This window comes from Electrophorus electricus, chromosome 7 (genome assembly GCF_013358815.1).
Source record: "Electrophorus electricus isolate fEleEle1 chromosome 7, fEleEle1.pri, whole genome shotgun sequence".
NCBI lineage: Eukaryota > Metazoa > Chordata > Actinopteri > Gymnotiformes > Gymnotidae > Electrophorus > Electrophorus electricus.
The window spans coordinates 28,507,545-28,534,275 of record NC_049541.1 but is presented as its reverse complement, the minus strand read 5'-3'; the positions used below and the strand labels follow the sequence as shown (position 1 = coordinate 28,534,275).

The 26,731-nt window shown below is 39.2% G+C and overlaps 2 protein-coding genes across 9 annotated transcripts; one reads left to right on the top strand and one right to left on the bottom strand.

The window, feature by feature from the left end:
• Positions 1-545: 545 nt before the first annotated feature.
• On the top strand, positions 546-9,377 carry LOC113590493 (cyclin-dependent kinase-like 1). The gene is made up of 10 exons (XM_027030647.2): positions 546-1,031; positions 2,779-2,977; positions 3,179-3,300; positions 4,025-4,097; positions 4,783-4,873; positions 5,752-5,952; positions 7,052-7,134; positions 7,560-7,616; positions 7,768-7,920; positions 8,442-9,377. Exons 2-10 carry the CDS (start codon positions 2,810-2,812, stop codon positions 8,547-8,549), a joined length of 1,056 nt encoding a protein of 351 aa, XP_026886448.2. The 5' UTR covers positions 546-1,031; positions 2,779-2,809; the 3' UTR covers positions 8,550-9,377.
• Positions 9,378-9,514: 137 nt separating this feature from the next.
• On the bottom strand, positions 9,515-24,765 carry LOC113590494 (cytochrome P450 2B11-like). 8 transcript variants are annotated; one of them, XM_035528349.1, is made up of 13 exons: positions 24,700-24,765; positions 24,192-24,358; positions 23,200-23,283; positions 16,383-16,439; positions 15,387-15,754; positions 14,376-14,538; positions 13,117-13,266; positions 12,884-13,044; positions 12,582-12,758; positions 11,906-12,047; positions 11,437-11,624; positions 11,101-11,242; positions 9,515-10,677 (listed from the first exon to the last, which is right to left on the bottom strand). In XM_035528349.1, exons 5-13 carry the CDS (start codon positions 15,552-15,554, stop codon positions 10,496-10,498), a joined length of 1,473 nt encoding a protein of 490 aa, XP_035384242.1. In that variant the 5' UTR covers positions 15,555-15,754; positions 16,383-16,439; positions 23,200-23,283; positions 24,192-24,358; positions 24,700-24,765; the 3' UTR covers positions 9,515-10,495. The 8 variants fall into 8 exon arrangements, with proteins under 8 accessions (XP_035384242.1, XP_035384243.1, XP_035384247.1 ...); XM_035528350.1 differs by lacking the exon at positions 24,192-24,358 and having other exon boundaries at positions 24,603-24,713; XM_035528354.1 differs by lacking the exons at positions 15,387-15,754; positions 16,383-16,439.
• Positions 24,766-26,731: the final 1,966 nt, after the last annotated feature.

Here is a 26,731-nt window from a genome sequence, read left to right as displayed (position 1 = left end):
TGCTCCAGCAGGTCCAGGTTCTGTTGTAGACCCTGTGCAGTTGGGGACAGAAGAACCAGGTTGTCTGTGTAGAGCAAGAATTGAATCACTTAGTCATACAGAGTGAATTCAGGAGCTGTAGATTCTTCTATTATTTTTGACAATTCATTAATATAGATATTAAAATGCGATGGGCTTAGGCAGCAGCCTTGTCTCACTCCACATTCCTGAGAGGAAATTCGTAAATGGCCAGTTTTTATTCCACACCTATTTCCTCTGTACATTGTCTTATGGAGATCATGTTTTACCCCCTACATCACTTCCTATATTTTTTAAATAAACATTGGTGCCTGGAATGGAATGGAATCAAATGCCTTTTAAAGTCTATAAAGTATGCAAATATTTTGCTTTTATTTTGTACGACATATTTATCAATAAGGGTGTATGGGGTATCTTTCTCTGACGTGTTGAGGGTGGTGAGTGGACCGGAAGTAGATAACTTGTTGCTAGACGCGTTGCTATGGTGCGTGTGCGACAGGTAGTACTATAAGGAAGGTAGACTTTATTCGACAGGGTTAGATTAGAGAGGTCGACTTTATTCGACAGGTTAGGGTTAGATTAGAGAGGTCGACTTTATTCTCTTTACAAAAAATGTTTACGTGATGTATACAGCGATTAGTCTACATCACACAACCAGGTAACATTTACAAATGAAGGCGCAGCTGATAAATGGCTATTAAACAGATCTAGCTCGATCTTAACATACCTGGCTATTCTTGCCAAGGTAAAATCTCCGAGGAAAGAACGTTCATCAAGAAGAAAGCACATACAACGACAACAAACGCTTAGTAACATACGTGCTCTTTGCGTGCCGTATCTCAGACTCCTGAATAATACTCAGACATAAATGATCTGTTCACTTAAACCAACGAAGCGAGAAACGCCGTAAATGTAGTTTCACGCTGTGCGGAAGGTGTTAAGGAGTCCTTGTATGCGACTTTGGGAATAATAATAATTTAGAAGATTTACGGCGCTTCAAAGTTTTTTTGAGGGTAAGTAAAACTGAAGACTCTGAATAAATAGTTTCTATTTTCCCCCCAAATGCAGCTAGGTAAATGCTCTTTTAGGGAATTTTATTTCATTTAGCGTCATGATCCAGTAGCCTGTAGGCTTAAATACATTCTGACATTGCGCTCCACGTCCATGTGCGTTTTCCTCTCCAAGCATGTATTGGACGTTTTTGTTCAGTGTTGAGAGAAACGCCCAGCTGTGTGAAGTAACGGATCAATCCCATCGTTAGGGTGACAGGTGTATTTAGGACTATTTATTTAGGCAGCCAATTAGCCTTACTTACAGGACGGTGCCATCAGATCCTAGTCAGATAATCTTATTACTCTGCTTGAGGTGTTCCTCACATATAATATACATTTTTAAAAAAGATAACACGGGGGGGAAAAAAAGAATATATAAATTTTATATATATATATATATATATATATATATATATATATATATATATATATATATATATATATATATATATATATATATATAAATTCCCCCATGGTCATAAAGTCTATACAGATAATACAGATTTCAATACACTTCATGGACACTTCAAATCTATAATTCTTTGATATTGGTTTTTAATTACTATTTAGAAATTAAGATTTACATGCTTAAAAAGTAATTTAATTGGAGGTTAAGTGGTGTCATGTGATCATAGGGACAAAATGAACATTGCAAAAAAGATGAGCCACCCCTCAGAGCATCACTATCAGCTCTGTGATTAGGCATGTTTAGGCCTTGTTAAGGTGCCACACAAAAGATCATATAGAAGTTAAACTTTATGTATCTTTTCTGACCATACACTAGTGTGAAGCAGCTACACACACCTAAGCACACACACACACACACACACACACACACACACACACACACACACACACACACACACACACACACACAAAGGATATTTAACTGATTGTGGCATGTGAGATATATGAAGAAGTATTTCTGACAATTCATTAATATAGATATTAAAAAGCGATGGGCTTAGGCAGCAGCCTTGTCTCACTCCACGTTCCTGAGAGAAAATTCGTTTATGGCCAGTTTTTATTCCACACCTATTTCCTGTGTACATTGTGTTACTGGTGCCTGGAATGGAATGGAAATGCCTTTTAAAGTCTATAAAGTATACATATATTTTGCTTTTATTTTGTATGACATATTTATCAATTAGGGTGTATAGGGTATAATCATTCTCTGATATGTTAAGTGCAGTGAGTGGACCAGAAGTAGATAACGTGTTGCTAGACGCGTTGCTATGGTGTGTGTGCGACAGGTAGTGCTATAAGGGAGGTCAACATTATTCGACAGGGTTAGATTAGAGAGGTCATCTTTATTCTCTATACAAAAAATGTTTACGCGATGTGTACAGCGATTAGTCTAACTGATTGTGACGTGTGAGCAAGTGGGACTTATGAAGAATAGTCAAAGCAATAACAAACAACGGCACATAATCAATGTGATCATCGTGACCAACATAGCAGGAAAGCAAAATCTGGACATTTTAGGGATTTTAGAAATCCCATCTGGACACATGCTGCCTACTTCATAGGGATAATGAAGGATGGATGATAAAAGTAGCTATCGATGTAATATGTATCTCTCGTTAGTGTTATAAAAATCTATTCCAAGCCACTTTATGAAACTACCTTGGCCTACAGACTATACACCGGCAATGATTCATTATTGTTTTTGAATAGAGTAATGCAGCCTTGTGTTGGTCTTTTTTAGCGTTCATGAGCCCAAGTTTGTTATCCCTACAATGGAAAAGTATGAGAAGTTGGCTAAGATAGGAGAAGGCTCCTATGGAGTGGTGTTTAAATGCCGCAACAGAGACACAGGTCAGATAGTGGCCATCAAGAAGTTTGTGGAATCTGAGGATGACCCAGTCATCAAGAAGATAGCACTGAGGGAGATCAGAATGTTGAAGGTAAAGACAGAAGCTCTGAAGGTCTCTCTCTGTCTCTCTCTCTGTCTGTCTCTGTCTCTGTCTCTCTCTCTCTCTCTCTGTCTCTCTCTCTCTCTCTCTCTCTCTTTTTTTTAAATAGCTTTCCTGGACTTTATTATTCACAAATTGAGCCATCCTGACAGGATCTACAGCTTTAATTGTGAATCTGATTGAACCCTGTAGCAGCTGAAGCATGTGAACCTGGTCAACCTACTTGAGGTGTTCAGGAGGAAGAGGAGACTGCACCTGGTGTTTGAGTTCTGTGAGCAGACTGTCCTCAATGAAGTGGAAAAGCACCCAAGAGGGTCAGGCTTTCTTCACTTCAGATTTATCTCCTCATTTATTTAACCAGTGGTTTCCTCTTATGGTTGATACATGGATTTATGATGAATAACCTGATGGATCTACATGAAAAAAACACACTTGCATTCTATGTCCTTTTCATTTGGCAGCTTTCTTGGAACTTTCCATGTATTTAATAAGAAAGTTCCCAAAATATTACACAAAACATTACCAGTAAACTAAATGCTTATTTAAGGGACCCACTACACTCACATCTTCTACTCTGTGAAATCTCTAGATCTATTTTCAGGGACTTTGTCCAGATATAATTTAAAATAATATTGCTCAGAAAATCTTGATTATTTGTTAGTAACACGGAGCTTGTGCACCAGAAATCAGTCTTTAGTTCAACTCAGCTTTTGATTTCAGAAAAGTCCACCCTTTGTGTGGTTAAAGGTGGTTTTAGCTGATCCTGTTACTTGATTAATTTGTATGCTCAATAAAGCCAGTGGCTGCCTGACTACATCTGTCTGAACGCCAGCTGTTTTCTCACAGTGACCGAATCTGTCCTTGAAAACAGAGGTGCCTGTTGCTAAGGGAAAGGGGTGCTATGTTGCTGCATCCATGTTTTTTCCATTCTAGCACCACACACACCTTTTAAAAAATAAGAGAACAGAAAGGAATCTGTAACGCTTTCTAGTCATACACCCTTCCTCCTCTTGGATTTTTGTTTTCTGTGTCCCGCAGAGTACCGGAAGCTCAGCTCAGGAGCATCATCTGGCAGACTCTTCAAGCCATCAACTTCTGTCACAAACACAATGTCAGTGGCCACCCTTATTAGAAACCAAACCCAATAAGTAAATTTGAATTTGTTTTGTTAAGACATACATGCAGTATTCTTAAGAAACACCCTTCATTATGTATCTCTTTAGTGCTACTACAAAAGTGCAGAATTGGACTTTTAGCTCCTTTTAATCAACTATACAGTGTATGTGAAAGAGAGGACATTACTAAGCATTTTTCATAGATCGTTTTGGTCTGTCTGCCACCAGGACTGTTTCTGCAATGTAGTTTGTTTACATTAAGATATTAATATGCAAACTAAATGTCCATATTATGTTCAGAGAACAAACAAACAGCAGGGAACCTCTTAATTCCGGAGAAGTAAAGACACGTATGATGTCATTAGCTGTAAATGTACTCCAGCCCTGGTCGTTTATCTGAAAAAATCTTTATTAGTGCTTAGTTCAAAAATGAGTTCCCTACTCAGTGTTGATCAACTCTAGCACTAACTAAGTGCTTGTTTCAAAAACTCACATCTGAAATCTGATCACAGCTGAAATCTGTTGCAAGCTCTAAAATCTGCTTGTTTCTTTTCAGATCTCATATAACCTTTAGTACTTGTTGCAAATAAGGAGCCTAACAGATGTCCTGTGTATATGTGCTCAAATGTGTCCAACAGCATTCATCGTCAGTGTATTCATCAACAGTGTATTCATCAACAGTGTATTCATCGGGATGTGAAACCAGAAAACATCCTGCTGACCAAGATGGGTGTTGTTAAGCTGTGTGATTTCGGTTTTGCCCGGATCCTCAGTAGGTCATATTTGTTCTCTCTCTCTCTCTTTCTCTCTCTCTCCCTCTATCTCTTTCTGTCTATCTCATCTCTCTCTGCCTCTCTTTTTGTCTCTATCCCTCTCTCTATTTGTGTGTCTCTCTCTCTCTCTTCCTTGTCTCTCTGTCTCCCTCGTTCTCCCTCATTCTCCCTATGCATTTATGAGCCGTTTAGCCAATGACTTATTTATGTTGCCCACCTGTGTCACCTCTCATAAATCAGCTACTGAGGGTGAACCCTAACCCTAATACTCCCAAACCCGGCCAGGCGCTTAGTGCAACCCGAGCTCTGTTTACCTTCCTTCTAAGGTTTCAGTGCGTTGTTACCATAGGCTAAGCATAGTCCATTATGGGCACATCACCTTGTAATGTGTGCATGTATGTGTATTGTGTGTATGCACACTACCACTCAAAGATATGGACACATCTGTCCATATGTATGTTTTTAATAGTAATAAAGGCATTTTAAGCATAATATTCTGAGACAGGTCTTAGCCTATATATGAATTCATTTTCAAAACACATACAAAATTTTAGATGCACCCTCAGCAAATAGTTTTCTTTTAGAAATTTAGTTCCTCACCTTACAAGTGCTCTGCATATGTGAGGATGTCTTCAAGACAAGTATCTTAGGTGGTTGCCTCATGAAGCTGGTTAAGAGATCAAAGTATAGGATAGTTACTAAAGAATCTAAAATCTAAGATATTTGCTTATCACATAATCATGTTATTTCACTGGTTTAATGCCTTCCTTAAATTTTATGTAGAAAATAGTAAAAATAAACATAGAGTAGGTGTGCCCAAACCTTTGACTGGTACTGTATGTACTTGCATGTACTGTGTGCACGATCTGCATGACAGCTGGTCCAGGTGACGACTACACAGACTATGTGGCCACACGGTGGTACCGGGCCCCAGAGCTTTTGGTGGGGGACACGCAGTACGGACCACCCGTGGACATCTGGGCACTGGGCTGCGTCTTTGCTGAGCTTCTGCACGGAAATCCCCTCTGGCCTGGACAGTCTGACGTAGATCAGCTCTACCTCATCCGCAGGACACTGGGTACAGTGTGTGTGTGTGTGTGTGTGTGTGTGTGTGAGTGAGAGAGAGAGATAGACAGAGAGAGAGAACGTTGGCTTAGATAAATAAACAAGGCATTGGGTGAAAGGGGACATTGAAGAACCAATTGATTGACTTACAAGGCTAACCCTGTTAAAACAGTAAAAGGTAAGCTGGAGTGGGAGATGGCGAGAGAGAGAGAGAGAGAGAGAGAGAGATGGAGAGAGATATGGTGAAATTAAACATCTCAACATTTTACAGACACCTGTCTCGTATAAAAGTAAGCATGTTTTTCATCCTCCTCATACAGACAATTTGGTTAGTTTGGTCACGTTGGTTTTACCTCAGCTCAAGAATTTAAGAGCAGTATCTTGTGAAAAAGTCAAATTGGTTTAGGTATTTGAATATCAATTTCAACAATGGTAAATAAGTGGGACACAATGGTGGAAACTTCAAAGAACTATATGTAAAAAAGGTGGGCGATTATATAATCACCTTTAAAAACTTTTGTGTTTTTTCAGACACTGTTCAGACATTCTCCAGAGGCAACAAACGCATATTACCTTTAACTTACGATAAAGGACGGGAGCAGCTGTTCTCTTCTACTAATGCTGAACTCTGCATCTTTATTTCCTATTTAAATGTATAACTTTAAAACTAGCAAACTGGGAATTTAGGAACAACACTGCACTATGAAATGATCACATGCATCCCTCCAACACAGAGCTTGCTGTAATAATAATATTACATCAAAGACAAAAGCTAGCATCAAATATTTCTTTGTTTTCTTAATGGTTAATCTGTGTCTGGTGTAGTTCCAAGACAAACAATGTGATCCTCCTATACAGTATTAGGGTTTAGGGTTAGGGTTAGGGGTTAGGGCTAGGATTAGGGTTTTGTTTTAGGGCTAGGGTTTAGGATACTAGCTCATTTTATGACAGTCAGTAACCACATACGCAATGCTCGGATTTCATCTTAGAGTTTGCTAAATTAATTCGTTTAGGTCATTTTAAACAAATTAACAAAAGTTATTGGTCAGCTAATTCTGTATGTATATTAAGGCCTAATGAGGTCTTTGACATCTCAATTTTAACCTCTGTAGGTGACCTGACCCCTCGACACCAGCAGGTATTCCGTTCCAATGTCTTCTTCAGTGGAGTCAGCATCCCTGAGCCCGACACCATGGTAATGCGCGTGCACACACACACACACACACACACACACACACACACACACACACACACACACACACACACACATACACAAAAATACAAACACACACAAAGGATTATGCCAAATATGTGCATATATGCACACACCCACACACACGGAGTGTTTCTGTAACAACAATTCATGTTCATTGATATTTATTCACCCGACCCCCTGCAAATATGTACATTCACACACTGGGCACACACACACACATACAAATGCACATACACACAAATACACACACAAACACAGATGCATACATGCACCACACAAATACACACACACACACACACACACACACACACACACACACACACACACACACACACACACACACACACACTCTCTCTCTCAAACAAAAGTACAGGTGAGCTGATAATAAATTGGGTTTGTTGTAGGATCCACTGGAGAGGAGGTTTGGTGGGACTTCCTCACATGCCATTGCTGTATTGAAGGCAAGCTTCATATATGTGGTGTTTGTGTGGTATTCATAAATACACTACTCGGTTCTGTTGACCATTATGCATTTGAAGTACAAAATATGTAAAATGTGTTTGTGTTTGTGTGACTGTGTGCGTGCGTGTGCTCATACCTGTGTGTATAAAGTCCTGTCTTGTGATGGACCCAGCTGGAAGACTGTCATGTGAGGAACTGTTAGAGCTGCCATTCTTCCAGGAAGAAGGCGGGTCAGGGTGGGGCCGGGATGCCGACAGGCCTGGGAGACGCCAGGATAAAGGCACCAGGCGCAGAGTGCCTGCGGTGAGATTCGTTCTCTTCACTGTCCTGTACTCTTTAAGTGAATTCAGGACAGTGGAGAGGCTTTTGCTGTTTTTCTTTGGTCCAAAGATCTGTTAGGGTCTAGGGTTTAGGGTTAGATCTGCTTCCTGTACTGTAGACCACTGGGTTAGGGTTTAGGGTTAGATCTCCCTCCTATACTGTAGACCACTGGGTTAGGGTTTAGGGTTAGATATGCCTCCTGGACAGTAGACCACTGGAGTGTAAGGCTACACATGTGTTCAAAGAGCCATTATGCTAGCATACTTATGTCCCTCTGTCCTCTACTTATTCATGTTAAAATAGTCCCTCAAGCCATGAAATTTCTTATTTTAATATAATCCTTACCAAAATATAAATCCTAAACCTATATGTTTGTTATGGACCTGATTAATTTGCAAATGATAAAATATTAAATGAATATGAGCTATAGTGCTGGGTGAACAGAGCTCACTGGACATAACACTGAGCTTTGATTTAGAAAGACTTTTATTTTGTTATTCCAGGCCCAGTATTTGCCTCAGCTTCCTGGTAACACCCTCTCCCCAGCAGCAGAACAGAAGAACAAGCACAAACCTAAATATGACCATCATCTACCCAACATCCAACCCTGAGGGAGAGAAAGAAACCTCTGAACCGGCAGCGACATGGATGCTTAATATTTTATGTATAGTTATGGGTGTGTGCATGATTTTTTTTTTTATTGTGTGTGTGTGTGTGTGTGTGAGAGAGAGTGAGAGGGAGAGAGAGAGATCTAATCTGTATACATAATGTAGACATGAGGAACATTGTGAGAGTGACAGTGCTGTAGAACTTTAACAAGCTTTAGCTGGTGTCATTTTTGAAGTAACATATGACAATACTCACCTGTCTTTCAGAACTCTCATTCATTCTTCCTATATGTTGCAGACATGAACTGAACGTTATTAATCTGCATAGGCTTTAGTGACCCTAACTGATTTGTTATTAACCACTATGATCTTTAGCTTCTCCAGGGATTTCTGAATGGACCCTTTAAAGTCCCAGCTTGCACATCTGTAGTGCCAAATTAATCAGGTGGTGGTGCACTGCAAATGGCACAGGTCATATTCCTCCCTTCCTAATGCTTACATTGTTCACAGCTATTATTACATAACAGAACATAATATAGTCCAAAACATATAATAATAATGAATGCTAGTATTATTATTATTATTTAATAATACCACTACTAATAACAGCAACAATAGTAATGCTAGTATTAATTAATTATTATTATGTTCTGCAGTGTTCTTATCACCCCATGCTACATCTGCTACTTGCCCCTTTAATGACCCTGTGTCTTTCTACATGTTTCTGTGTCTTTTCCTTGTCTTGACCTGTAATTTCATCACTTACGTGCCATTCAAATGGTAATATGTTACACTATTATGGACATGAACTGAGATTATTAAAACCAGTAACAGAGATAATTAAAAATCAATCATTAAAATAATTGCACCTATTGCTATTTTCATTTAAATGAGATGAAAGCCTAAAATCAGATGCAGTTTATAAATTTATTTTTTTTAAATTATTAATTGTAGTGAAGTAATAAAATAACATCTTGAATTCCTCATTTTCAGTTTACAGAAAGTAAAAAAAGCACTTTTTACTGAATATGTTGAAATAATCACAGTAATGAATTCTAAGAAGTTAATATCATACCTAGACAGAAACTGCATAAGTTTTCTGAAGACTGTATAGCAAAAAAAATATTCTGACACTTGAATACTTTTTGCCTTTTTCGAATGACCTGAATTGGCAGTTGTACAGTAAAAGACATCTTAACTGTACAGGGACACCTTAACTGTAATGGGATACCTTAACTGTACTGGGATACCTTAACTTAACTACTGGGATACCTTTACTGGGATACCTTAACTCTCTATCTACTCATGTATATGTAGTAGGAGAGAGTGAGAGCATCAGGGAACTGGCCGGATGGACAGCACGTTCAACCCAATACCCACAGCTTACTGCCTCAGCTTCTCTGGCTCTGACTTTAAGGTCGTGTGTGTGTGTGTGAGATACACAAGTGAACCCAACTGCACTGAACACTCTCTGATCCAAGCCCCTCTTTAATCTTCATGAACGCTTTGTACAAACCTCTTTACATTTACTAATAATGGCTTGCACATGGAAAGCTAAGTGTAGGATTTGATGTCTTAATCAGGATTATTTCAGATAACAAAAGGTAATATCACTATCAGAATGCTATTCCACGCAGCCTCTCACATCTGGTAGTACAGTATACTTATGAAGATTCAAAACATGCCAAGCATAAGAATTATCTAAATAATCATTCTTATTTATCAGACTCATATATAATATATAAACAAAGTTTAAATGAAAATAAGATATATTAATACTTAATTTTAGGTGGGTGTTTACATATTTAGAATATTTCCTATCACCTTACATATAGAAATATCTGAAAATATTTAACAATTTATGTTTGCTTAAATTTCAGGTAGATGTTTTAATTTTTTCAGGTAGATTGTGTAATTTGTCATTATTAAGCCTGCAGTACTGAGTTTGGTCAGCGGGTGGAGGCAACGAGCTGGTACTTGCGGGGCAGGCTGGCGAAGCCACTGATTTCAGGAGTGGGATCAATGCTGTCTGGGCCACCTGGAGTGCTGAAGGTGAAATGCTGGAGCAGAGACACGATGAAAATAAAGAGCTCCATACGTGCCAGAGACTCCCCCACACATGAGCGCTTACCTGCAGGAGGGGACAGAGGTGGGCCCTGTTAATTAACAGAGCAAAGTGTATGTTGGGGAGTGTGTGGGAGTAGGTGCAAGTCACTAGGGAGGTTGGGGGCGGGGGGGGGGGGGGTTGCCTTACTAGTATACATTAGACTGTTTAAGGGTATGTTAGCACTGTGTGAATGTAGTGTTTCACAAGCACTCTGTACTTGTACATCACTGTTGCCAGTTCAAGCCCACCCACTGACAAATTGCCACTGTTGTGTCCACAAGCAAGACCCTTAACCCTCAATTGGTTGAATTGCATTCAGTCATAATTGTAAGTCACTTTGAATAAAAGTGTCAGATGAATGCCATGAATGTAGTATTCTACCATTAACTCTGCAATTCTGAGTTCTGCAATACATCAGACTGTTTAAGGACTTAATGAGAGACTCACCTGCAGAAAAGGGGAGGAAGGCTGGGTTCTTTTTAAAGTTGCCATTCTTATCCAGGAAATGTGTGGGGTTGAATGACCAGGGACTCTCCCAATGTGTCTCATCCCGCAGAACAGAGTGCAGCATGGGAAAAATCACTGTGTCCTGTAGGAATCACACTTGAGGTCACACATGGAGGTCACACACGGAGCTTTTGTTTTCTTTGGTATACTTACAAATGTGTTGGACACAGTATGTGACTGCACTGGGTAGGTATTAATTAGCAGATAGGTAGTTAATAATTAGTAAAGCCAGTCATGCTGTTTGAGTGCTTTGAAAGAATCAACCATAACTTTTACCTTGGGAATGGTGTAACCTCTGAACATGATGTCATGCAGGGCATAATGGGGAACATTAAGTGGCACAAGATCCACATAGCGCTGAACCTCATGAATGACTGCGTCAACGAAGGGGAGGGACTTCCTGTCTTCCATTGAAGGGGACTTGTCTCGTCCAATCACAGTGTCAATCTCTTCCTGCATGTGCTCTAATGAAACAGGATTAAAAAGACATTTGGGTATATAACACATTGTCTCATTTCTCAGGATATTTTGACCTCAGTAAACACTATTCCAGCAACTTACATGTGCATATTCCTGACATTATTGGCACTTTTACAGACTAATTTCTTTCTAGTATTTCTTTAAAAATTACTGAACAGATAACTGAAGTCTTTTTCATTATATATTGAAATCCAACTATCCTTCATTCAGGCCTGGTTCCCACTGACACAGACACATTTAAGCCTGGTTCCCACTGATACCTTACCCTGTATTTGAGGGTACTTGATCAGTAACAACAGAGTGTATCTAACAGTAGTGCTGGTGGTCTCAGTTCCAGCCAGGAACAAATTGAGGATCGTCGCTATCATATTATCATAGTGGAACTCCGTACTGGGACTGTCCTTCTCCTAGAAAAGAGAGTAAAGATAAAAATTAAAGAGTCTGTACAGACTTCACACATTTATTAGACTCAGAAGACAAACAGTCAAATTTCAAATAAAATTTTCTAAAAGTTCTGATCTATTTCATTTTAAATTAAAATTAATTTAAATTTACATAAACTTTTACATCAACCTTTTACATCTCTTGACTCACTGAACTTAAGTGACACTGAACAGAAATTAATCAATGAACAAAGGCGAGTTTCTGAACACAAGTGAGTCTGTGAACAAAAGTGAATTTGATTAGGAGTGAGTCATTGCACAGAAAAGAGGCTATAAAGACAGTGACCAGTCAGTGGCTATAAAGACAGCGACTGGTCAGTGGCTATAATGACAGTAACTGGTTAGTGGTTATAAAGACAGTGAGTGGTCAGTGGCTATAATGACAGTGACTGGTCAGTGGGTATAAAGACAGTGACTGGTCAGTGGCTATAATGACAGTGACTGGTCAGTGGCTATAAAGACTGGTGCAGTAGCATTTGTGCACGAGGCTTTGCCCACCTTCTTGAGTCGAATAAGGAAACAGTCGATGAAGTCTTGGGGGTCACTGGGGTCAAGTGTCTCCATGTGCTTTTGGACTTTGCCCAAAGCAAAGGTCCTGACCTCCTCCACCTCCTCCATAAAGGAGTGGTGATAACCCGGAAGGAGTTTGATCAGTCGTGGGAAGACATTGTACAACTGTGAGATGAGAGGACAAGTTTACTTAAGCTTTACTAGTGTATCAGTGGTTAACTCAGACTGGGAACTGGAGCTGATGGCTGATGAGGTTCCCACTGGTCCCCCTCCTTGTCCTGGTCTCTCACCTGTCCCCATCCACTGCTGGCGAAGCGTAAGACTCCAGAGATGATGTTGAGCAGATGAAGGAAGTTGCTGTCATCATAGCTGAACCGCTGCCCAAACACGAGTGCACAGATCACGTTGGACACAGCCCGGCTCAGGTGGAACGTGGGGTCAAATGGAACACCTGCAGGAAGGAGACATGGTTAAACATCAGAAGTATGAAACAAGCAGTAGTGAACCAGATGAAGCTGCTCACAGCTGGTTTCTCTGAAAGAGTCCAGAAGGTGTTTGCTCTCCTCTTGAATCCACTCCTCCATCCTCTTGCGTCCCATCCCAAAATCTCTCAGCGTAGTGAGAGTGAAACGTCGGAGCTGACGCCAGCGCTCTCCATTACTGATCAAAAGACCTGAGAGAGACAGAGAGGCTTCAAACATTCACCCTGTTAATTGCTGAATCATCTGTGTAATTTTTGGAATATTTGGCTACCTAACCTGACTGAGAACATCATTTAGCAGCTAGTTAATACAGCAGGTCCTATGTCTGACCCTATGTGGGAAACTAATTAACATCCACTTGGCAACACTGCTTTTAACACTATTTTTAAAACATTTTAATCATTCTTACATCTGCAGAAAGTTACTGCAGAGTCTGCTTGGTAAACATGCTTCAATACATGAGAGAGGCCCAGAAAGGCATTGAGAAGAACACTAGAGGAGCCAAACACCGGCTACTGGTGGATAAAACAGTCACTCAAGACTGTAAGACCAGACAGACCAACCTGTGCAGCACCTGGATTGAATAAAGGAAAGCCTGTGATTCAACGTCCCACACATGGACCCTGGAATGCTGGAGGACTCTAGAAGCCTTCATAAAGAACTTGATGGAACTGTGGAAGACTACCCAACATCAGACCTCAGAGTATAGGACTCCATTACAATCAGCCAGCTGGCTTCAAAGTATGGACGTGGTAACAGCAGTGAAGGATTACACCTTACAGTTGACTGTAAAATGGATGGCAGCTCATCCAATACAACTATAGAGTAGGTACAGCTAATATATCACTTTATGAATATAGATATACTATATCTGTGAATACAATGATTACAGTGTAGAGACATGAGACTTATCATAATAGAGACATGAGTCTTACCCTGACAGAGTATTTCACTGTGAGTTATACTGTGTATGACTATGTAAACCAAACTTGAACTTGAACTTGAGTAGAGATATGAGACTTATAATAATATTGACATGAGTCTCACTCTGACAGAGTAGAGATGAGTCTCACTCTGACAGAGTAGAGACATGAGTCTTACCCTGACAGTGAGTGTTACCATAACAGAGTAGAGACATGAGACTTATAATAATAGTGACACGAGTCTCACTCTGATAGAGTAGAGACATGAGTCTTACCCTGACAAAGTAGAGATATGAGTCTCACCCTAACAGAGTAGAGACATGAGTCTTACCCTGACAGTGAGTGTTACCATAACAGAGTAGAGACATGAGACTTACCATAGCCTTTCAAAACTGTCTGAGCAAAAGCAACTGGTGCTCTGCCTATGAAGTCATCCGCCTGGTCTATGAGTGCCTCCTTCACTGTGTCATAGCCCACCAACACAACCACTCGCTGGGGTCCCAAATATACTGTCATGACAGGCCCGTAGATCTTACTCAACTGTTAAAGGACATAAGGACACTTTACCAGCAGGCTCCACAACCTCCTGAACAGTCTCAAGGACCCCTGCATCAGGGTCAGGGGTAGTTCACTTCCTGACCCCTAAAGGACTTTCTAATTCCCTGAAGAGCTGAATCAGGTGTTAGAGATTAAGAAGTGCAGAATGTTTAGAGCATGGCATACTGAGGACAAGCATTAGGAACCACTGCGTTAGAAGCTCTCACAGCATTATCACAGCATAGTCACAGCACTAATCACAGCACCATCACAGGACCATCATAGCACTGTCATAGCGCTGCCACATTAGATCATACCACTTGTGCAATGTTGTGGCCCTCCAGGAATTCGGTGTGACACCCAAACCAGACTGATGTGATTTTTAGGATGTCATGCATTAACTAACCCTAACCCAAGTCGTCAGCAGGTGCTTAAATCAACTTTTTGGCATACTTACATTGAATGCCTAAATTCACGTTTTAATAATAAAAATTGTAATAATGTTAATAATTGTAAAAACTATATATACATTTCATAGTATAGATAGTGTTGTGTGTCTAGTGTCAGGGTCCCACCCTATATGGTCACCCTACACTGACTGCTGATTGGCATCATGTCAGAAGTGGCTTTCATACATTTAAAGATTTCACTGCGAGTTATACTGTGTATGACTATGTATGTAACAAATAAACCAAACTTAAACTTGATTTCTTGGACTAATTGTGTATTTGCACATACCTGCACTAGTCCTACTGCAATAACATCCCTGTAATACACTTCACCTGTCACCAGTGACTACGTCTGGAAAATACATTTCATGTAGGCATAAATACACATGGTTTCTTCTTTACCTTCAGAAAGGTCTTAAATGGGGCACGGTGGTCCAGGGTGAGGACATTGCCAAGTAGAGGCAGAGCACGAGGTCCTGGAGGAAGTTTATAAGCTCTACTTCTCTGTCTGATCACCAATAGCAGAATGGCCAGCAAACCCAGCAAAATAACTGTGCTGGACATTTCCATGACTGGTATTTAAACGTCTCTTTTTCTGAGCTTGTCTTCTTATTCTTGTCCTTGCTTGTTTGCTGACTGTTGTTCCCAGAGGGCTGTTTGGATTTCATCAGTAGTTGGGAGGGAGTTGGAAGAGGAACTGTTCTGTTGGAATGTTTACGGGACAGAGTTCCACTTTATTCAGGGTGCACCTTCACCTCTGTCCTGCATGACTGAGCATGATAAAGCACAAACAAAACACTGTGCTACAGGACTGTGGAGTATTCAAATAGGAAGGCAAACAAATACAGAGTTTGAAATAATGCTTACACAACCTAAACAGTGTGACGCGGGGAGGCTTGGCAGGATGCAAAGAGGAGCCGTATGACATATAAAGACGTTTATTGTTAAACACAAAAGACAACGTGGCGCTTAGGTTATCGCAGAATCAAACAATCACAATATTCACATTTAAACAAAAGACTTATATATTCATACACTAACAGCACACAACAAGGAGCAGGTGTGAATAACAGAGAGGGTGTGGCCATACGGACGGAGGAACGACCACAGACACACACACACACAGGGAGATGTTTGGAAGGAGGGGCTATACCGTTTACTAACCCTATCTCCCTAGGACCCTGCATTCGACACATTGTTAATAAAATAGTAAACAATATAGATTTTAAAATGTTAGCTTCTAGAAATAATATTAGCTTCTAGAAATGTTAGCTTCTAGAAATAATCAATTGTAATTATAATCCTTCCTTGTTGACACATTGATACAAATGGGGAGGGGTTACACAAACTTATTTTGTGTGCAAGCTTAAAGAATGTTAAGGGTGATGAGATATTTACTTGCCCCTGTATCCATGGAACTCTGCTTATCTAGCAGCAGACAGGTTACCTGCTCATCTGAGGGAAATGGACAACAAGAGAGCGGCAACAGGTTGTGGTTATAAAAGGATGTTTGTACTGTGTGTGTACTGTGTGTGTGGCAGAGAGGTGCTCCTTAAAAACGTTACTTGCTGTGTGATCTCACTGTTTAGCTCCCTAATCCGGAATGATTAATAAAAATACCTTTACTCACTCATGTGCTTCCTAAACTGGAGAATAGGTGATCAGTTCTCCAACTTGTTAGCAATGTGTAGTTCAGTGACCCCCAGCACAGCACCTGGTGCTCCCACAGAGCTCTTTAATAGCCGTTATTCTTCAGCCTAAACAATTCACACCACTGTACTGTTTCAAGTTTCAAGTTTGGTTTATTCGTCACATACCAAAAAAAAAAAAAAAAAAAAAAAAAAAGTCAAAGCCAGAGAGAACCACACGAGAACCACACGCTGAAGAACATCAAAGTTGCAATTCAAAGACTCTCATAGTCAAATACAGATAGAACTACAATTCACCATCTTCCATCAATGTGCAGTGACCTCAGTAGGAGCATCACACTCTCATTAGTGGGCGACACCTAGGACCTGCAACTTCTAGGACCACAAGCAAAGTTAAGTTGTTGTTGTTGTTTTTTTTTTTCAGCCATCCTGCGGTTCAGCATTTTGGGTTAGGGTTAGGATGAGGGTTAGACTGTTTGGGTTAGGGTTAGGCCATTTGGGTTAGGGTTGTCCATACAAGACTATTGCAAAATGACACTTAAACCATACATGGTTGGTCCATTTTGTAAAAAGGAATACTGACTGAAGTGTTTGTCACAGAATCAAAATGTACCCAATACTGAAGAAATATGAATATACCCACTTAAGGGAAAAATGCAAACTTCAGTTGTTTTAAAAAGAGAACTCTTGTTTCTTCACACCACAGACAACATGTCCAAGCATCTAATTCTACTAGAGACCATTTGCTATCCAGAAAGGCTCTTTCACAAAGGCTCTTTCACAAAGGCTCTTTCACAAAAAACAAAGTGTGTCACATTTACAAGCATACTAGAAGATGTATTTACGTTTGGATCTATTCTATTTTTCTTCAATTTCTTACAGATGTCACAACACACTTTAAACAGTGTGTCGCATATTACATTTTCTACCAATACCAATTATGGACGTATGTCTTACACAATTTTAGTGAACACTTGATATTAACATTATATATACTTTTAACATTACATATACAGCTATCCCTATACAGCTAATCTATAGAAGTAATACATTTTTCATATATCTTTCACGCCTATTACTTAATAAATACATGACTTTTTAAGTTATATTCTGGTTGTTCAGAGAGTTCTCATTTTTGACAATTATTGAGTACATGTATTTTCAATCACATGATTTTGTGGCTTGAAATACTTGTTGCTGGTTAAATGTTTTAAGCCAACATGACTGTGTTTATTGCATCTAACCTTTATAACGTCTAACTTAACATTGAAACTTTTACTGACCTGTCTTCTAGCCACTCATTCTTTATGTTTTAACAGACAACCCTGTTTTATACAAGCATGGCGAGCCAAATATGACTTAAATTACTGAAATAATATTTATAATGGCCTGTGACCTTGTTACACTTATTATTGTAGAATCAGAAGGGAAGCGGGACCCTGGATGCCTTAGTGGACAACAGCTAGAAGGAAAATCCAAACATGTATTCCTTCTTCATCTTCTTTGAGGATTGATAGCACATGATTAGAACTTTTCAAGTGTAAGATGTGGGGACCATCCACCTTGTGTAATAACGAACCTACACAGGAAGGGAGTTTTCAGTATCCAGGTAAGTGGTGATTCCCTCTATTCTATATATACACAAGATAGCAAAGATTCTATTCCAAAATGTGACTTTGAGTGAGTGATTTTATGGAACGTCCACCAGTTTGATGGTTATGTTGATACTGAAGAGAGAGTAACATTATAACATTGTAACATTAAAAAGCCATGACATAATAAACTTCCATAATAAACTGATGTTTTACTTATTAAGACTATTAATGTAAATATTATTTCCCTTTTTAGCAGGTAGTACCCCTTGTTCCTTCACCTACCTATGACAAACAGGTACTATGAATTGGTCATCAATCCAGAGCCAGAAAAAATGTATCCAACACAGAATATGCTAAATAAATGCAAAAAGTTATTTGTAGAGCAGGAAGGAACTGAGATTACAGAGGAACTGAGATTACAGAAGAATGTCTTTCAAGTGAACTAATGACCCTACAGGTGAGGTGTAAACATATACCACACAAAACACTGCATCTACCAGTAAGGGCAACATTAAAGTGAATTTGGCTAAAAATGAAAAAATTTCCATCTGATGTCAGTGATCATCCTGTCACAGGATTGGGATCTGCTGAGCAATTCAACATAGTTATACATTTCATCAGTACAACACACAATACAAGAACAATGCCCTATGACAAACAGAGCTTGTTCCTTGTCTGTGTGAGCAGATCAACTCAGACAGCAGAGGAGTTAGAAAGCGCCATGTTAATAAACCCAGATCTGCCCCCTCCCATAGAACACAATGTCAGAACAGATCACACTCACCTGAATGCTAATATAGACATCTGGTCATTGAGTACTTCACTCTTACACAGCTCTGCTGCTCTTAGTGGTCGTGTGGTATTGCCATTCATGTAATGCATACTGAGTGAGTTTCTGTCAGTTGGTGTCCTGGTGTCTAGACAGGGGTTAGGGTTACCCTAACCCTAAGATAAACCTAACCCTAACCTAACCAAAACCTAACCCTAACCTAAACCTAACCCTAACCTAATCCCAACCCTAACCTAACACTAAAAAAAACCTAACCCTAACCTAACCCTAAAATAAACTTAACCCTAACCTAATCCTAACATAACCATAACCTAAACACAACCCTAATCATAACCTAACCATGAGATAAACCTATCTCTAACCCTAATCCTAACCCTAACCTAACCCTAACCCTAACCCTTAGGTAAATCTACCCGAACCCCAACCTGACTCTAACCCTAAACCTAAACCTAACGCTGAGATAAACCTACCCTAACCCTAACCTAACCCTAAAATAAACCTAACACTAACCTGAACCCAACCTAACCCTAATCCTAACCCTAGCCTAACCCTAAAATAAACCTAACTCTAACCCTAACCTAACCCTAAAATAAACCTACCCTAACCCTAACCTAACCCTAAGATAAACCTAACCATAACCTGACCCTAACCTAACCCCAATCCGAACCCTAACCTGACCCTAAGATAAACCTAACCTGACCCTAACCATAAGATAAACCTACCCTAAATCCAACCTAACCCTAATCTAACCCTAAGATAAACCTAACCCTAAACCTAACCTAACCATAACTCTAATCCAAACCTAACCCTAAACCAAACCTAACCCTAGCCTAACCCTAGCCCTAACCCTTAGATAAACTGAACCATAATCCTAACCCTAACCCTAAAATAAACCAAAACCTAACCTAACCCTAACCTAAACCTAACCCTAACCCTAGCCTAACCCTAGCCCTAACCCTAACCTAACCCTTAGGTAAACTGAACCATAAGCCTAACCCTAACCCTAAGATAAACCTAACCCTAAACCTAACCTAACCCTAACCTAACCCTAACTCTAATCCAAACCCTAACCTAACCCTTACCCTAACCTAACCCTAAAATAAACCAAATCCTAACATTACCCTAACCTAACCCTAAAATAAACCAAATCCTAACATTACCCTAACCCTAACCCTAAAATAAACCAAATCCTAACATTACCCTAATCCTAACCCTAAGCCTAACCTAACCCTAACTCTAATCCAAACCCTAACCTAACCCTAGCCCTAATCCTAACCTAAACCTAACCCTAGCCTAACCATAGCCCTAACACTAACCTAATGCTAAAATAAACCTAACCCTAACCCTAACCCTAACCTAATCCTTAGATAAAGCGAACCATAATACTAACCATAACCCTACACAGGGGTTAGGGTTTATTTTAGCTTTAGGTTAGGGTTAGGGCTAGGGTTAGGTTGGGGTTTGGATTAGAGTTAGCGTTAGGTTAGGTTTAGGGTTAGGTTTATTTTAGGGTTAGGGTTAGGGTTAGGTTAGAGTTAGGGTAGGGTTAGGATTTGGTTTATTAGGTTAGGGTTAGGTTTATTTTAGCATTAGGTTAGGGTTTGGGCTATGGTTAGGCTAGGGTTAGGTTTAGGTTAGGATTAGGGTTAGGGTTAGATTAACCCTAATCTAACCCTAAAATAAACCTAACCCTAAACCAAACCTAACCCTAGCCTAACCCAAGCCCTAACCCTAACCTAACCCTTAGATAAACTGAACCATAATCCTAACCCTAACCCTAAAATAAACCAAAACCTAACCTAACCCTAACCTAATCCTAACCTAAACCTAACCCTAGCCCTAACCCTAACCTAACCCTTAGGTAAACTGAACCATAAGCCTAACCCTAACCCTAAAATAAACCAAAACCTAACCTAACCCTAACCTAATCCTAACCTAAACCTAACCCTAACCTAACCCTTAGGTAAACTGAACCATAAGCCTAACCCTAACCCTAAAATAAACCTAACCCTAAACCTAAAATAAACTTAATCCTAACCCTACCCTAACTCTAACCTAATCCTAACTCTAATCCAAACCCTAACCTAAGCCTAACCTAACCCTAACCCTAACCTAACCCGAAAATAAACCAAATCCTAACATTACCCTAACCCTAACCCTAAGCATAACCTAACCCTAACTCTAATCCAAACCCTAACCTAACCCTAGCCTAACCTTAACCTAATGCTAAAATAAACCTAATCCTAACCCTAACCCTAACCCTAACCTAACCCTAAAATAAACTTAATCATAACCCTACCCTAACTCTAACCTAACCCTAGCTCTAATCAAAACCCTAAACTAACCCTAAAATAAACCAAATTCTAACATTACCCTAACCCTAACCCTAAAATAAACCAAATCCTAACATTACCGTAACCCTAAGCCTAACCTAACCCTAGCCTAACCCTAACCTAATGCTAAAATAAACCTAACCCTAACCCGAACCTAATCCTTAGATAAAGCAAACCATAATACTAACCCTAACCCTACACAGGGATTAGGGTTACCGTAACCCTAATCTAAACCTAAGGAACCTAACCTAAACCAAATCCTAACCCTAAACCTAACCTAACCCTCACCTAACCCTAACTCTAATCGGAACCCTAATCTAATCCTAACCCTAACCTAACCCTAAAATAAACCTAACCCTAACCCTAAAATAAACTTAATCCTAACCCTACCCTAACTCTAACCTAATCCTAACTCTAATCCAAACCCTAACCTAAGACTAATCTAACCCTAACCCTAACCTAATCCTAAAATAAACCAAATCCTAACATTACCCTAACCCTAACCCTAAACCTAACCTAATCCTAACTCTAATCCAAACTCTAACCTAAGACTAATCTAACCCTAACCCTAACCTAATCCTAAAATAAACCAAATCCTAACATTACCCTAACCCTAACCCTAACCTAACCCTAACTCTAATCCAAACCCTAGCCTAACCCTAGCCCTAACCCTAACCTAATGCTAAAATAAACCTAATCCTAACCCTAACCTAACACTAAAATAAACCTAACCCTAACCCTAACCTACCCTAATCTAAACCTAACCTAACCCTAAAATAAACCTAATCCTAACCCTACTCTAATTATAACCTTACCCTAACGTAACCCTAACCTAACCTAACCCTGACAAATCTAACCATAACCTAACCTGAATCCTAACCCTAACCCTAACCTAACGCTAAAATAAACCTAACCCTTAGATGAGCCAAACCATAATACTAACCCTAACCCTACACAGGGGTTAGGGTTAACCTAACCCTAATTTAAACTAATTAATCTAACCTAATCCTATCCCTAACTTAAACTAACCCTAAAATAAATCTAATCCTAACCCTAACCTAAACCTAACATAACCCTAAATTAACCCTAACCCTAACCTAACCCTAAAAGAAACCTAACTCTAACCCTAATCCTCTCTAATCAGAACCCTAACCTAATCCTAACCCTAACCTAACCCTAAAATAAACCTAATCCTAACCCTACCCTAACTCTAACCTAACCCTAGCTCTAATCCAAACCCTAACCTAACCCAAATTCTAACATTACCCTAACTCTAACCCTAAAATAAACCAAATCCTAACATTACCCTAACCCTAAGACTAACCTAACCCTAGCCTAACCCTAACCTAATGCTAAAATAAACCCTAAAATAAACCTAACCCTAAACCTTAACCCCAACCTAACTCCAAAATAAACCTAACCCTAACCTAACCCTAACCTAAATCTAACCCTAACCTAACCTAAACCTAATACTAACCTAAACCTAATCCTAATCCTAACCTAACCCTGCCATTCTGCCCATTCCACTCTGAACTGCCTTACACCCTTAACCCCTCCCTCCTTCGTAGAGTAAAACCATTTATCCAAGATGAGTAGGTACACAGGGTCATATGCATAAAACTTGACCGTAACCATACTGTGTGGTGCAAAATGTTTGACATGATATTAATTCCTAAAGTCACCAGGGTAATATTTACTGTGCTGGTATTATTCAACTTATTCCTGCAGTAAATTCATTTGTGCCCAAGGTGATAATCAATTAAAATTTAAATATAATTGAGTCCAAACATATGTAAGACTCTCATTTAGCAGGAAGTGGCTGTTACGCCATGTATCACCAGGTTCTACCTGACTGTGACGCTGTCTCTTTGACACAGCTTGATACAACGTGAATGATTCCTCTGGCACAATATAACACCACCTAAAAACATCCTAAAACACAGACAACCAGACACACAGAAAGAAAGAGCAAAAGAAGTGGAGTTTGATATATACATTTAGCAAAGCTTGTTTATAACATCATAAGCAAAATGGGTTACATTAAAACAAGAGTAGAATATTTCAGGAAAAAAATGTTATGTTAATAAATGTTATGTCAAATGTTATGTTAAATAAGTGTTATGTTAAATAAATGTTATGCTATGATGCATTTGTTGTATTGACAAGGTTTGTCCTTTTTAAAGGAAGGACATGCAGAAAATCATATTAATTTCCTTTTGATTTTAACTTAAATGCCACTAATTCACATATTTGTTTCTCCCTGTCTGTAAGAACAAGTAGTTCAACAAGTATGTAACAGATCTGTCAATAAATTAATTAACTAATGTTACGACCCTGCCTAGGCAGTGAGGTCACAACAGCACTTTGAAAAGACTGGTAGCAGGATGGTAGGTGGAATGATTTATCACTGGACTAAACTGGTAGACGAGGTGAAATTTTGTGTATTTAAATGGTGAACAAAGACACACACATCTATATACAAACACTGAATAACTTTAGGAGTGGTTATTTGCCAACATAACAAACAAAACCCACACTACCAAAAGAAACACCACAACTAACTACATTTTACAGGACAAAAATAAAATACAATCCTACACAAACTCCCTGACAATAAACAGACAATAATCCCAAACCCAAACCAACAGGCACCACTATAATCAGTAACTATGCATAAACATACACAAAAACCTTTCAACTATCACAGGGATCACAATCATAAACAAACACAGGGAATACTAACATACAAATCTACACATACACAAGCTAACTATGGATATCAAGACAAGGTAAGAACAGCAAAGATTTCAAACTCAAAATTCATACAGCAAAACACTAACACAAAAAGGAGCTTGGGCAAGCCAGTTCTTCTTGCAGCAGGGTCCTTATGTAAGTCACAGCAATCCCAGCAATCACTCAATGAGGGGCGGGGCTAGCAACAAGGGGCACAGATAGCCCCAAATCCTGAACTGGATCAGGAGCACTGCAGCACTCCAGGAGTGTAACACTAATAAACAAATTAACATTTTGCATTTAGTATTAATATGTGTGTTTTTGCATCAAATATGATTGCATTGGGGGGGGGGGGGGGGTGTTTTGTTCTTTTTTTTTTTTTTTTAGATCTAGAATTAACTGGACACCAGATTCCTGAGCTGCTGAAAACTCTATTTGACTTCATCACAGAGGAACAGTTACACCTTAATTCTGAATGTAGGCCCCCTTTACCGGAGAGCTCCAGTAACTCCACTCACCTTCAAATCATTGAAACGCCTTCAGAATGTTTTCTAAAACATAACAAGCTAAACTTCAGGACAACATTCCTAAAATATGCTGTATGCTCAGCCTGACCTGCAGTCCTGAGTGTGCAAAGCGGCAGTCAGCTGGAGGCAAACAGGGCAGCGCCATGATCTCTTTGCCATCCACTCTAGACCAAAAGTTACTCTGTAGCACCACCACTTGGTCTGGAGGAGAGTCAGCATTCTTGCAGACAACTAGACTGCCTTCCACCATCAGCAGCAGGTCTGAGTATTTGAACATAATGCTGGCCGAGGGAAAGGAAACTTGAGCAAAGAAGGGATAAAGGAAAGATTGAAGTACAGCAAAACATCCTTCTATGATGATTCATTCCAAGTCAGACATCCATTCTGAATGATGAACCTCTCAGTGTCACTGTGGCTTTGCCCAGCAACTGAAAGTAAACATCAGCATCAGCACTGCAAGTACAAACAGCCATCAGAACTTCCTTCTGAACAACCCAGTTCAGTAAAACAGTTCAGAAGACAGAGAGCAAATGTGAACAATTGTCCTCTTAGTTCTTTGAGGGGATTACGGAGGTCTCAACCAGAGGCCACCATGGGCCTGTGTCTTTATGATGAAAATGTTTTAGACAGACGACATGCAGTACTGACGTCTATATTCAGTCTTAAACTCATGAATATGGTTATTCACATAATATATATAAATATATATGAATCATAAATTTATCAATAATATTTGCAGATTGAAAAAATATTTATTTTTATTATCCTAAAAATGATTTACTTTACATTGAAATCATGACAGCATAAAGGTCAGATCATATGTTGTGTTTTAATTAAATATATGTGCATATATGGTGTATATGTAAAACATATGGATATGTGTCAGGGTGGACACTTTTTTATACAGATGTGAACATGAAGAAGAGTAAATCTGATCTGATCTAATCTAATCGAATCTAATCTCATTTCATCTAATCTGATCTGATTTAATCTAATCTCATCTCATCTCATCTCATCTGATCTAATCTAATCTCATTTGATCTAATGTAATATTATCTAATATAATATAAAATAATCTAATCTAATATCATCTGATCTGATCTAATCTAATCTCATTTGATCTAATCTAATCTAATATCATCTGATCTAATCTAAAATAATATAATATAATCTGATTTGATCTAATCTAAAATAATATAATATAATATCATCTCAGATAATATAATCTAATCTCATCTAATCTAATCTCGAGATAGATGCACAACAGTCAGGTTTATGTTCAAAGTGGAAGTCTAATATGACTAGAGTGCTCAGATCCTTAACATACATATATAGAAATGAAAAGTGCACATGTACACACACAAAGGCAGTTTTACACCATTTCACTCAGTATTTTTCCATCAATTTCATTTCTTCCATCTATAATTGTATTTAATTATACCATTTGCACAAGAAGGTCATGGAAACTGTGGGAAGTAATCTTAGAGTTTCTTATTATTGTTATTAATCTCTGACTGGTGAAGGCGTGAATCATTGAAGGCGTGTATCCTACATGAGAACCTATGCTTGCCTAAGACCTTCAGGTTGCCTGTAATGTCTAGCGCCCTGGCCCCCAATATACAGCTAACTACTGCTGCTGGTATCCCTAAAGGCCTATCTGATTTCACATGTCCCAGAATAGAACCCCTTGTAACCAGAGCTCTATACCCCTTGCTGAGGATTTCTGAGGAAGTACGGTAAGTCAATGGCACACAGCCCTTCCCCTCCATTCTAGTCGTTCTCTTTACCCTGGGGAACAGACACAAGATAGATGCATCATCCTGCCTGCTTTCCTTTGGCTTGTCTTGGTGGCATCCTCACTGCAGTGTGAATACTGCAGTGCTGTTAAGAGATTTGGGGAGCTTTCTGTGAAATAGTGTGGTTTGTTTTAGAGAATCTTTGTCCATTCAGCTCTAACCAGTAGAAAACATGCAGTGCTGTGCCATGGTGAAACTCTAAGATTACCTCCCACAGTTTCCATGACTTTCTTGTGCAAATGGTATAATTAAATATGGAAAGAGAGCCTTCTCAAGTATAGAAAGGCACTTATTACCAAGCAAACAACTCATCTCTCTGCTCTA